This window comes from Drosophila teissieri, chromosome X (assembly GCF_016746235.2).
Source record: "Drosophila teissieri strain GT53w chromosome X, Prin_Dtei_1.1, whole genome shotgun sequence".
In the NCBI taxonomy this organism is placed as follows: domain Eukaryota; kingdom Metazoa; phylum Arthropoda; class Insecta; order Diptera; family Drosophilidae; genus Drosophila; species Drosophila teissieri.
The window spans coordinates 10,860,480-10,873,703 of NC_053034.1; the positions used below are offsets into that span (position 1 = coordinate 10,860,480).

At 44.9% G+C, this 13,224-nt stretch overlaps 2 protein-coding genes across 3 annotated transcripts; both read left to right on the forward strand.

Annotated features, from left to right (window-relative positions):
* Positions 1-475: 475 nt before the first annotated feature.
* Positions 476-7,763, forward strand: LOC122623017 (ankyrin repeat and LEM domain-containing protein 2 homolog). Of its 2 annotated transcripts, none has more exons than XM_043801900.1 (10): positions 476-601; positions 937-1,191; positions 3,760-3,939; positions 4,005-4,738; positions 4,794-4,946; positions 5,011-6,009; positions 6,075-6,632; positions 6,701-6,834; positions 6,892-7,023; positions 7,146-7,763. In XM_043801900.1, the coding sequence occupies exons 2-10, from the start codon at positions 960-962 to the stop codon at positions 7,594-7,596; spliced, it is 3,573 nt and encodes a 1,190-aa protein (XP_043657835.1). In that variant the 5' UTR covers positions 476-601; positions 937-959; the 3' UTR covers positions 7,597-7,763. The 2 variants fall into 2 exon arrangements, with proteins under 2 accessions (XP_043657835.1, XP_043657836.1); XM_043801901.1 differs by lacking the exon at positions 476-601 and adding an exon at positions 780-796.
* Positions 7,764-10,308: 2,545 nt separating this feature from the next.
* Positions 10,309-12,688, forward strand: LOC122624535 (sodium channel protein Nach). The gene is made up of 8 exons (XM_043804144.1): positions 10,309-10,690; positions 10,806-11,105; positions 11,178-11,259; positions 11,358-11,640; positions 11,717-11,855; positions 11,924-12,134; positions 12,194-12,382; positions 12,442-12,688. Exons 1-8 carry the CDS (start codon positions 10,314-10,316, stop codon positions 12,559-12,561), a joined length of 1,701 nt encoding a protein of 566 aa, XP_043660079.1. The 5' UTR covers positions 10,309-10,313; the 3' UTR covers positions 12,562-12,688.
* The last annotated feature ends 536 nt before the right edge of the window (positions 12,689-13,224 follow it).

The following is a 13,224-nucleotide window of genomic DNA, read 5'->3' on the forward strand; positions in this document are numbered from 1 at the left end:
ACTCAAACCAACAACTTGCAACTTGAGCTGTATAAAAGGGGTAGAATCATTTAAGCAGAGCAACTGTTGCACATTTTAAAAAATACATTTTAACTGGCCAAAATAAATAAACGCTAAGAGGGCTAAATTCTTGGCGGTAAAATTAAATACGCTGGAATTCACTAAGAAGATACTAAAGTTAAGTGATAGCACCATGGACTCAAACCTTCAAATGTTTTGTTTGGCTGCCTTCTACTGTTGTATTGTAATAGTCTACTTTGTTGACAAAAATATACAATATAAACTACAGCTTTCTGTTGTGTAAACGAATTTTTGAATTAACAACATCTGGTGATCAACCATAAATATAGATTTGCATCTAAATGTGGCGTCATTTTAAGGTACGTGATTTAGAATATTTCAATGTAATGGGAAATTCAAAATTGACTGCCACCCAACAGCGATAGTCAGGCAAGCTGGCGATATTTGCTATCGATATTACTCCACACCTATGTTCAGTGACAGGCCGCCTCTAATTCTATTCGGTTTGTGCACATTTTGTTTGAAAGACGCCTAAAATTGTTGGATGTTATTTCATGTATTGTGTCTCATGTGCTAAAAGGTAAGAATAACGGCATTTATGTTTGTGATTCCGCCGATTTGTTAGGTATTCCAAGTTCCTCTGGTTCGCGTCGGTGCTTGTTGATGTGCGTGTGCCGTTTTTTTTCTCGTTTTTTTTGCGTTGTTGTGTTTGTGTGCGTGTGAGTGTAGGAGTGCAGCCGAAAACAACAACAAAACGGAGCATTAAAGTTACCTGGTATTTTGTGATGATATTACCCTATTTTTACCGCCGCCTTTGCTGGCCAACAGCCGAAGTTAAACATTTGCGCGGAGTTGTGAAGAAGTTGCCTGGTATTTGGTGTTGGTGTTAACCCATTTTTACCGTTTACCTTGCAGTCCATCCGCCATTTTACGCAGAGATGTCGACCTATTTCGGGGTCTATATCCCGACCTCCAAAGCGGGCTGTTTTGAGGGATCGGCGTCCCAGTGCATCGGCTCCATAGCCGCGGTGAACATAAAGCCATCCAATGCGTCGTCTGGATCGGCATCAGGAGCATCCGGATCGCCATCCGGCTCGGCTTTATCCTTGCAATCGGGCAACTCAGAAGATGGCAATGCTGCCATCAAGTACGATGATCCCGACTATCCACGTAAGTAGAAGTGAGATGGAGCGAGTGTCGGTATGTGTGTGTGTTTCGCGTTCCAGTTATTTGCCGCTTGTTGCTATTGTGATACCCTGTAATCGGGGGTCATGCGCGAAGGTTCAAACGGTTCGCCTACTCTTACTATCGAACAGTTCTCGTTTGGATTAAGTTAAAGTTTCAGTGTTCTGTTTATTTATTATTTATTTATTTATTTCGCAAGGATTCACAAGATACATTGCATTGTGCACGTTAAACCCAAATTTTAATGTGGAGGGTTGGTTTCACAAACCAAGCAACAGGAATGTTCATGATCGAATTTGCTTCGTGTTTGTTTTAAAACTAAACCAGATTTGCTTGACAGATTTTTGCAACGAAGTCTGTTTCAAAGGGGGATGAAATACCAGAATATCCTCGATCGAATTATGCTCGGTATATGGATAACTTGTTACCTGTTCTATAAAGTTATCAGTTTAATAAACATAATAGTGTTTATTCCACCGGTTAAGTGTTTTAATATATAAAATGAAATGCAACTGGGGAAAATATCTAGGGTATTTGAACTGTTGCATTTTTATAAGTTTTGTGTTGGCTGTTTTTTCTTCCATGACTAACTGTCCATGAAGAAGTTTCGATGTGTGTGTTCAAAACTTTTGAGAATCGAGAAAAATAAAACACAGAATCGTGGCTTGCGCAGCTGTCCCGCTCGCACAGTCGATTTCCTTGTCTGGGAGCGGTCTTTCGATTGAACGGTAAACAAATGGTGAACGATTGCGATTACCTGACTAATTAAATGCAACTCGCCTGCTCTCACTCGTTCGCTCTTTAATCCAATTAAATGCGATTCGAAAACAATAACCGATTGGGGTGAGTTCATTCCACTTCCACATCGACATCATCCCATTCCAGGCAATATCCAAATTGAATGCATTACTAGGACCTTGACCTGTCAGCACACACTTTCTGGCATATTTATGATCCAGCAGTCGCACAGCTGCGTTCAAAATAATAGGTTTTTGTATTTTTACCAAGAATAATTATGGGTTCAATGAACAATTATCGTAATTAATATTTCTAAAATTCGGGGCAAGTATTCAACTTAGTAGCAACCATTTTTCTATTTCTAGTATTACATGAGTATTTAATATTTGCTTTATAACTCCCAGCTAATTTTATTTACTTCTGTACTTCTGTCGAAATGCGATTTTTAGAGAGATCCCGAAATAATATTTTATATATAAAAAAAAAACTATAAATGAGGTCGCAACTGTATATCACACAGTTTCTCCAATTTGTTTCCTTTTCAAATTTATTTTTACTGCGAGCTGCAGAACAACAAGTATCCCGAAAAAGTGTGTGTGCGTGTACTTTCAAGAGTCCCCGGATCCAATAATTACACATACATCCCCAGTTTTGCCGGCTTGTGTTATTGTGGGTTGTGCCTGTCCCTGTCCCTTTCACTTGGCCCTGTCCCTGTCCCTGTCTTTTGGGCCAAGTCAACAGTCGTTGCCCAGAAAAAATGAAAACAAAAGCGCAAAAAACAAGAGAGCCAAATGTCGTAAAAGCAAATAGCATCGACTTGTGAAATACTCTACGATTGGGTGTGGTAACATGTTAAATATGTTAAATATTTTAAAATATATTTAATAGAAGCCACAACTTAATTAAACTAAATTGTACCTAAAAGTATTCAGAAAGTACCAAAAACGCACCAAAAAACAGAACTTAGGACATCTCTTTATTCATTCCATAAAATACAAAAATATTAACACGCCTAATTAGTGTCAAATTAATCCAATAGCAAATGATTTATGCCTTTTAATTGAACTTTCATGCGTGCCTCCTATTGGCCCACACTTGTTGTTAGTTCTACATGCTATATGTTGAGCTTTTATCAGATCTTTGATTAGAACTTTACCACCAAGGCTGCGGTGTTTAGTGCCTGTAGTTTTATTTCTGTTGTTATTTTTATTTTGCTAGCACATTGCGAAGGGCTGAAAGTAAATTTAATTATGGCACACTCGCTAATTTCGAGAGGTAATGTTGAGAGAAATATATGAATTGTTTGTATGCCACAGCTGCGATCTAAATATATCAGCTTTTGTTTTTTATAAACTCAACAAGTGATATTTAAATGGACTAGTTAGCCATACGCTTTCAAAGTGTCATTCATCTTTGTGAGGTATATTTAATATCAATTGGTTACCTTAAATGAAATATTCAAAGAGCAGGTTAACAATTCGATTCCAGTCCCTACAAATTTGTAATGTAAATACATATCTTTGAAATCTGTGACAAAACTGATGATACTGCTGATAAGGCAGGGCCTAGGAAAGTTTTGCCGGCGTTGTGCCAACAGCTGCGTCTCACGCATGTGCCCACCCAACGCCCCCTCAGCATAGTTTGTTTTGATTTTGTTTTGCTCGAGACAATCCTCCACTCGTCCGGCATTCGACACTCGTTCGCTATACGCCATTCGCCAAACCGATGGCGTGACCAAAACAGCCAGCTCATTTATTAATGGTTTATCCCTCTCGATGCCCACACATCAACATTGCCAACGCCACGACGGAGCAGCGGACTCGCCACTGTGGCTGATCTTCACGGAGAAATCCAAGGCGCTGGACGTCCTGCGACACTACAAGGAGGCCCGCCTCCGCGAGTTTCCCAATCTGGAGCAGGCGGAGAGTTACGTTCAGTTTGGGTTCGAGAGCATCGAGGCGCTCAAGAGATTTTGCAAGGCCAAGCCCGAAACCAGTGAGTACAGTGAAATAGTACATCTAGCTATATAATTACTTACGTACTGTATTATTTTTGTTCAGAGCCCATTCCGATAATGAGCGGGGGCGGCGGTTACAAGAGCTCACCGAGCTCGACGGACAATTCATACTCCTCGTCGCCGACGGGCAGCGGCAGTGGTTTCATCATTCCCCTGGGAAGCAATCCCTCAGTGTCCAATCTACTGCTCAGCAGTTCACCGACTTCCTCGCCGAGCAGTACCAGCAACATCATTGCCAATGGTCGACAGCAGTTGCAGCAGCAGCAGCAGCAGCAACAACAGCAGCAGCAGCCGCAGCAACCGGATGTGTCCGGAGAAGGCCCTCCGTTCCGGGCACCCACCAAACAGGAACTGGTCGAGTTTCGCAAGCAAATCGAAGGTGGTCACATCGACCGGGTCAAGAGGATTATATGGGAGAATCCCCGATTTTTGATCAGCAGCGGTGATACGCCCACCAGTTTGAAGGAGGGCTGTCGCTATAATGCCATGCACATCTGCGCCCAGGTCAACAAGGCCAGGATCGCTCAGTTGCTGCTAAAGACCATTTCGGATCGGGAGTTCACTCAGCTTTATGCCGGCAAGAAGGGCAGCGGCAAGATGTGTGCCGCCCTCAACACCAGTCTCCTGGACTACTATCTGAACATGCCGGACAAGGGGCGTGGCGAAACACCTCTCCACTTTGCCGCGAAGAACGGCCATGTGGCCATGGTCGAGGTTCTCATTTCCTATCCGGAGTGCAAGTCGCTACGGAATCATGAGGGCAAGGTGCCCAGTGAAGTGAGTTGTGTGTTAGAAGGCCTTATCATAATTTAACCTGTTCTCCCCCCTTTAGATTATCTGCCTGCGTAATGCACAGGCTACACATGTGACCATCAAGAAGCTTGAGCTGCTCTTGTGCGATCCGTATTTTGTGCCCGTACTACGATCCCACTCAAATACACTGCCGCCAAAAGTGGGTCAGCCGTTCTCGCCCAAAGAACCACCGGTGGGTATCTGTATGATTGATTGAATGAACGACGAATTGATGTATTTGTCCATATACTTTACAGAACCTGCAACACAAGACGGACGATTGCGAGGGACTCAGTGTGGACCTGACAATCAGTGCGCTGGCAGGACCCATGCCCCGCGATAAGGCCATGAACTTCTATCGCCGGTGGAAGACACCACCACGGGTCAGCAACAATGTGATGTCGCCGCTGGCTAGCTCACCATTTAGCTCGCCGGTGAAGGTAACGCCGAGCAAGTCGATCTTTGACCGAAGTGCTGGTAACTTGAGTCCAGTCCACACCCGACGAAGGGTACTCTTTAGTCCATTGGCGCCGTCGACCAGCTCACCAAAACGCACGACGACCGTGTCCAATGGCACCAATGAGTGCGAGAACAACAATAATAATGTGAAGCCCGTGTATCCGTTGGAGTTCCCGGCCACACCCATTCGCCAAATGAAACCGGATTTATTCATGGCCTATCGCAACAACAATAGCATTGATTCGCCATCGATAGCCGATGACTCCCAGTTCCTGGACATGAGTCTAAGCCGCAGTATGAATGCGTCGCTAAATGACAGCTTCCGGGAGCGCCACATCAAGAACTCTGATATCGAGAAGGGTCTGGAGGTGGTTGGTCGCCAACTGGCACGCCAGGAGCAGTTAGAATGGCGCGAGTACTGGGACTTTCTCGATTCGTTTGTGGACCTTGGTGCGGCCGACGGGCTGGCCCGCCTGGAAGCGTATTTCCTGGAAAAGACCGAACAGCAGGCGGATAAATTAGAAACGGTCTGGAACTTTGCCCATCTGCATCAGTATTTCGATTTGATGGCTGGCGATCAACAGCAGCAACTCCGTAAGGATAGAAATGCAGCTGCGGCAGCAACCTCGCCATCCGCCGGAGTCATGACTCCGTACACATGCGTAGAGAAGTCGTTGCAAGTGTTCGCCAAGCGCATCACCAAAACGTTGATCAACAAAATCGACAACATGGTGTCCATCAACGACACGATGCTCTGCGAGCTCAAAAGACTGAAATCGCTGATTGTCAGCTTTAAGGTGAGCATAAAAAAAAATAATACTTTAGCATTTAAAGAAATATAACCGACTTCTTACCTTTTTAGGATGATGCCCGCTTCATTAGCGTGGACTTTAGCAAGGTGCATTCGCGTATCGCCCATCTGGTGGCCAGCTATGTGACCCACTCGCAGGAGGTCAGTGTAGCCATGCGCCTGCAGCTGCTGCAGATGCTCCGAAGTTTGCGCCAACTGCTGGCCGACGAGCGCGGCCGGGAGCAGCATTTGGGCTGCGTGTGCGGTAGTCTGTTGCTGATGCTGGAACAGGCACCGACCACCGCCGTGCATCTACCAGACACTCTGAAGACCGAGGAGCTATGTTGCGCCGCCTGGGAGACGGAACAGTGTTGCGCCTGTCTGTGGGACGCGAATCTCAGCCGCAAAACCAGCCGTCGCAAGCGCACTAAGTCGCTGCGGGCAGCCGCAGTTGTTCCGTCGCATGGTCAACTTCAAGATACAACGGGATCCACAGGATCGTCCGCCCTGCACGCTTCTTTAGGTCTGGGAGCATCTAGGGTGGCCGCCGTGGCGCCCGTGTCGAAAACTGCTTGGCGCAGTCAACAAAGCGATGACGAGGACTACGGCAGCGACGAGGAAGTAAACTTTGTGAGTAATAGTATTAGTGGGTAGTACTATTGATCAATACTTAACATTTCTGTTGTTTTTTCCTCCAGTTTGACTGCACCGATGTGACGCCGCCGTATGGAAGCAGCAGCGAGGACGAGGAAAACTTCCATACACCGCCGCAGAGCTTGTCGCCACGCATGTCCGTCGATTTGGAACCGCGCTATGAGTTGTTTATTTTTGGGTGAGATAATTGATGGTTAAAAAATGTATTTTTTAGACTCAACTTTTAACATTGTAGAAACGAGCCAACCAAGCGGGATTTGGATGTGCTGAATGCCCTTTCCAATGTGGACATTGAGAAGGAAACACTGCCGCATGTCTACGCCTGGAAGACTGCCATGGAGAGCTTTTCCAGTGCTGAAATGAATCTGTACGTTTAGAGCATCGTTACTGTTATAAAATTTTAAATATCAATATTTTATGTTTCATTTGGTTTAAATGTTTCCTTGTTGATAGTGATTTTGTAATGACTTTTGCTCACCTCTATTACAGCTTCCCATCCCCAAAGAACGTCAAGGTCCAAAAGCCGGAGCCTTGGCATTCAGGAATCAGTGCTAGCCACAACAGCCAGTCATCGCTGCATCCCAAGCGTCTGCTTGCCACGCCCAAACTGAATGCCGTGGTCGCCGGCAGACGCGGATCCGGGCCACCGACGACGCCAGTTCCGCCGCGTCTGGCGCGAACTCCGTCCGCCGCCAGTATTCAAGTTGCAACCGAGACGAATGGCGATTCGGTCGGATCCGTCGTCACGCCGGCATCGCCGCTTTTGAGTTTTGCCGCCTTGACGGCAGCGACGCAGTCATTCCAAACACCATTGAACAAGGTGCGCGGATTGTTCAGCCAATATCGCGATCAACGGGCCTATAACGAGGTGGACACGCCGGTGGGAAACAGGAACGGAAACGGAATGGTCCCGGAAACCGGAAACGGAAACAGCGACTGATAGATGAGAGGCCGCCTGCATACTTACCCCCAGAATACCCTGTTTCGCCCTTTACCCCTTTTAATGTTAGTCGCATGTATATTATTTTTTTTTATACATTATGAAAATAAAATTCATGAAAAGAAGTGAAATAAAAAACGAACATTTTGCTACCAACTGCTTTGCTACAGATAACGAGTTCAATTTTTGTTCAGTTCGCAGCAAATCGAATCAAGTGCTTTTCTAAATACTTTCCAAATTCATTCATTGGAGTGGGGGGGCTATCAGTACATGCGACTGCGACTAAAAGCGAAATTACCGCAACAAATTGTGGCCGAGCAGCGCCGTAGAAAGCCATAAAAGCAATTACCATTAATCACACAAACGGACGGACAGTGGAATGGACACCTGGACGCTGGGCAAGATCGCGGCTCAAAGGAACATTCTTCGCCACCGATCGATCTTGGTGCTCGATGCAATGCAAAACGAGAAACTGAAACCGCTCGGTTCGGAAAAATAAAAAATCAACCAAAACGAATTCAACGGAAAGGAAAGCAATACAAAAAAAAAAAATGTTTATCGAAGCCTGTATACCCATAGATTCTGGCCCAGCTCAGGGGATCCCCTCGACGATCCCGATCCCGATGCCAAACGCGGCCAGGTCTCGTTTACTCTCAATTTCTTATTTATGAGAGTACTCCCGACGGTGGAAGCGCAGACTGCTTCTTGCATTACAATGGGTATGCTCGACTTGCGATGGGGAGCGCTGACAACAGGTGTAAGATGGTTGTGGTGGCCAATTTAACTTCGCTGCATTTACATAATGTACTTAGGCCAAAACTAGAAGGTATGCAATAGCCGACGCTCAGGTACTTATTACTTTGTAAGCGTTTAAAAAGGGGTATATTGTTAAACTCACACTTCTGTTGTTTTGAAACATAAAAAAAAAACTTAATTTGTTTTGAAAACTGATTAAATACTATGTATTAAAATGAATTCCGAGCTCAACAAGGACCCAGCATAATTTCTATTATTTTAGTTGAATAACTGATACTGTAGGGTATCGTTGGGTCGCCACGTTCCCATCGAAGTGCTTCATCGTTGGTGTCTTTTGGTTTCTGCTCCTCTTCCTTTGTCAACTGGAGCAGCGGGAGGTGGGGGCAGGGACGTGGGGCAAGCGGCATGTGGCAGCGGTAGATGGTTGGGGGTCTGGGCAGCGAAAGGAGCAGCGAACAAATTTGTTGCAATTGCCATTTCGCTCAGTGGTCGGGCCACTTTTCAATGGCAGGGCTTTGACAAATGATCGCTGATAAGAAGCCGAACCGAGGGAGAATACTAAAAGCGAAACAAATTGAGAGGCTATAAGGCGGCATCTGGTGGATCGGGGGGATCTGGTGGATCTGGTGGATCGGGGGCAACTGGGGGGAGTTCTGGTCATAAGTGGGTCGCAATGCCAGTGATAGAGGTTATATAGTGCATACAAAGAAGTATTTTGTAAGAAAAGCCTCAGCAATGAAATACCTAATATAACTTCTTATACTCCTTTTTGTAAATAAATGTTTCCTAACTTAATGAAGTTTCCATTTTACTCGCTTAATATAGTTATAAGCAATGCGACGAGCAACAAAAACATGGTGGTTCCTTAACCTACAGCCATAATAATATAATATATGCAATATCCAAAGGACGCAATGGAGGGGAAAAGCGGAGTAAAGGGGGGAGGGGGACTCCAACCGACTGGCGCCAGTGGCTCCCATTATCTGACCACCGCCATCAGGGTCAACTCATTCCAGCAGTTCCTTTGTTTGTCCCCCCCTTAACCAAAAACCAAAAACCCAGAGACTCGAGACCCGAAAAATCCAAAACCCATTTTTGGACTCTTTGTGAAACTTGAGAACACTTAGCGATGGAAAACAAAAACTACAAAATAAACAAATAAATGGAATAAAAAAGCGAAAAGAGAGGGCGAGAGAGCGAACAAAGAGAGTCTGGGCCGTGTCAGAAGTTCACACAAAACTTGTGAAGTTCCTACGATCCTTGGAGTGAAGTGCCTTTCGGTGGAGTGGCCGGCCAGCCCAATCCCTAGATGTTTTTTATGGCGAATTGCAAGGCGGCGCCGGAAGCTGTTCAGACAACCTCGACCAATTAGCCAGCCATTTATCCAGCCAACAATCCATCAAGTCATCCAGCCATCCCGCCATCCATCCAAGGCAGCTGCATTCGGTGACTGGACTAACCCACAATTGCGCAGGACTTTGGCCATATCACTGACCCTAATCTAGACGATTGCGGTACGAAAAGTTGCTAGACTTATTACTAAATTAAAAAATAATAAATAATAAAATCTTTGTAAGTATTTTAATGTGAATTTAAAATCAATTAGAACTTGATTTCTATACTGTTTAATTCTATAATGTTTAATTAAAACCGTTTTCATTCATATTCACCACTTATTGTTTCAAGTATAAAGATCTAGATAGTCCATGCTAGCTTACACAATCCACAAAAACAATCAGACGCATGCAAACGGCATTATGTGAACAATGAAAGGCTTTTAGTACCTGCAAATGGAACCACACGCAGGTGGACTAATGATACACACATCGATTTTGGCATTCATGTAAATTCAAGTAATTCAGTAGGTTTCAGTCCAAATGTTGACTTTGGATCCGATGCTAGGGCATCAGTTTTGAGTTCACCTCCGAGCCGCGTCGGCGAGCAATGTTCCTGAAACGGAAATGCCGCAAGAGAAACGCCATCCGCCGGAGTCCAGGACGCAGCGCTTCCTGCAGACTTTGGTCATCTTTCGGCGCAGCCTCATCTACCAGACGAAGGAGTTCTTCCAGAACTCGACGCTCCATGGCGTGCGATACATTGCCGAATCCGGCCGTCCCGTCGGCGAGAAGTTCATGTGGTTCTGCTTCACGTCCATCGGAGCGGTCACCGCGCTGGTCATCATCATGAGCCTGTGGGAGAAGTTCCAGACCAATCCGACCATCACCGGTCTCGACACCGACTTCCACAACCAGAACGTGGTCTTCCCCACCACCGTCGTCTGTCCGGAGACGGCATTTGACCACGACAAGACCTACGAGAAGGTTTACAACACACTGGCGTGAGTACAAGAAATTGTAAAAAAAAAGGGAATATACATAAATTAGATACAATTAGCCACTGAGATTGTGCCAAAGTTGGTTAATATTAAGGTAGATAGTATTTTGTGATTGCAGTAACTACGACGAGGCGCAGGCCCAAATGTATACCCCATTTCTGCGGATTCTTACCTCCCTGAGCTTCGAGAGCATTCGGGACGCCAAGGTGCTGTCGCAGTCGATTCCGCAGAACCTGCTGGATGCCCACACCATCCGGGAGTGGGCCTTCGAGGGCCACATTGACTGCAAGAACGTCTTCGTGTCCTGCAAGTATCGCGACGAGGACATACCCTGTTGCGACCACTTCGAGCCCATTTACACGGAGCACGGCTTTTGCTACGCCTTCAACAGTCGCTTCAAGTCCACGCCCACCGAAGAGTAAGTTTCCCCGCATCGGAATCTAATCTGAACTGAGTTTCATTGGGTGACAATATATATTTTATTGCACAGCGTTAAGACCGGTGCACCTCATGATCTCTACGAAACCGACAAGAAGTGGGCGCTCTTCTTCATACCCAACAGCACTTCAAGTGTAAGTTGTTCACTTTCCACTATGAACAATATGACTTTCTAAGTTCCTAAACCATTTCTCACCATTATGAATTTGAATAACAATTATGATCAATTCAGATCTATATCTTCTCGAACGAGGAGTACTTCGGTTCGGATTTCAATGCCCAGATCGATTGGTCGGAACCGCAGCTGGTGGAGGTGAGGATCTCCAAGAAGAACACCTACACCACGGACGATGCGCGCCAGCTGTCCATTGGCCAGAGGAAGTGCATCTTCAGCGACGAGGTGAAGCTCAACTATTTCCCAGATGCCTACACATTCTCCTCCTGCATGAAGCAGTGTCGCATGAACAAGGCCATCAAGTTGTGCAAGTGCAATCCGCCGTTTTATAAGCCCATACGTGAGTCAACAAATTTACCCATCTATTGCATAATTATTATTATTATTATTATTATTATTATTATTATTATTATTAGCCAATGTGCCCATGTGCTCGATGAAGGACTTCGATTGCCTCGATGAGTTCAAGAGCAACATTACCAACATCAAGGATTGCCTGCAATGCGAGCTCAGTTGCTCGAAAACCGTTTTCAACATTGATAAGCTGATAAAAATGTTCGTTTTTCCAAATACTTGTATCTAAGATAGTAACCAGATGTATGATCATATATCATATATTTCAGGAGCGATCGACCAGAGAGCTTGGGTGTGCTGGTGGAGTTTCTCACCTGGCCGATTATTCGCTATAAACGTGAAGTTCTTTTCGGCTGGGTGGATCTGCTGGTGTCGTTTGGAGGAATTGCCAGCCTATTTCTCGGATTTTCATTGCTTTCCGGTGTGGAGATTATATACTACTTTACGCTGCGAGCCTGCTGCATGGTCTATAAAAATCGGGTAAGTTCACCGATTAGATTATTCAAATAACTTTCTCATTGAAATGCATCAAATTGCAGCAAGATCTTTACGAGATCGAGGAGAAAATCCGGCAGGAGCCGCCACCCAAAATAGATCTGAAACTGAGCTTAAGTTCGCACAATCCAAGGATTGGAGATACGCCCACCTCGGCGGTGCTGAAAGTGAAACCGGCGGAGGAGTCCGCAGGACCAAATCCTTTGGGGGGCTATCAAAGAAAACACGAAAAGGTTGGTCTTTAGAGTGAACTAGCAATATTCATGGCACTTTCACAACCACTCTTTTCCAGGACTACTCTATCAATACCAAGAACTATTATAAAACACCCAAAGTCTTACCTGACTATGGATATACAAGTAAAGCGAAAAATCCCTGGACAACTTACGATCACTCGCAATACATGCCCTGAAGCTTAAGCCGTGCAAAAGTAATTAAAACAAATTAAAATACAACTGCGAAGCAGCAAAATATTTATTAATGCTTTAGTTGCAATATATAATGGTTTGCCAATTGCCAGTCCTTTAAACGAGCAACTAAAATTAGGAGACAAATCAATAACCAAAAACATAAAAAAGAAATTTATTAAACATATAGAAGTGCTCTCTTTTTTTTTCAACTTGGCCTTTTGATATATTTCTTTAATGGTATCAAATAAAATTTGCATAATGTAATACAATTAGTTTAAGCACAGCTGTACCCAAAATAATTTACCAACAAATACCTAACTATCAATGAATATTACTGTGCACCAGCTGTTGCGAGAGCGAATACTCTTATCATGTAGTTAACTAGTTTAACTTTTTTTTTGCAATAAAGACATATTGTATCACGCAGATATGCACCAGCAATAAAGAAATATCCGCTAGTAAAATACGTTCGACTGCCGCTGGAATGTTTCGATGGGTTTTGCTCCCAATTAAACTTCAGTTCTGTGTTGCATACTTAGCGGCGCGGCGCGGCGGGTTCACTGCACCATGGTGGTTGACACAGCGGTGGCGTGGGGGCGGGGTGGCAGTTGCTGGGTGGGCGGTGGCAAGCTAACCGCCGACCCGTCCGCAAAACTCCCATCTTT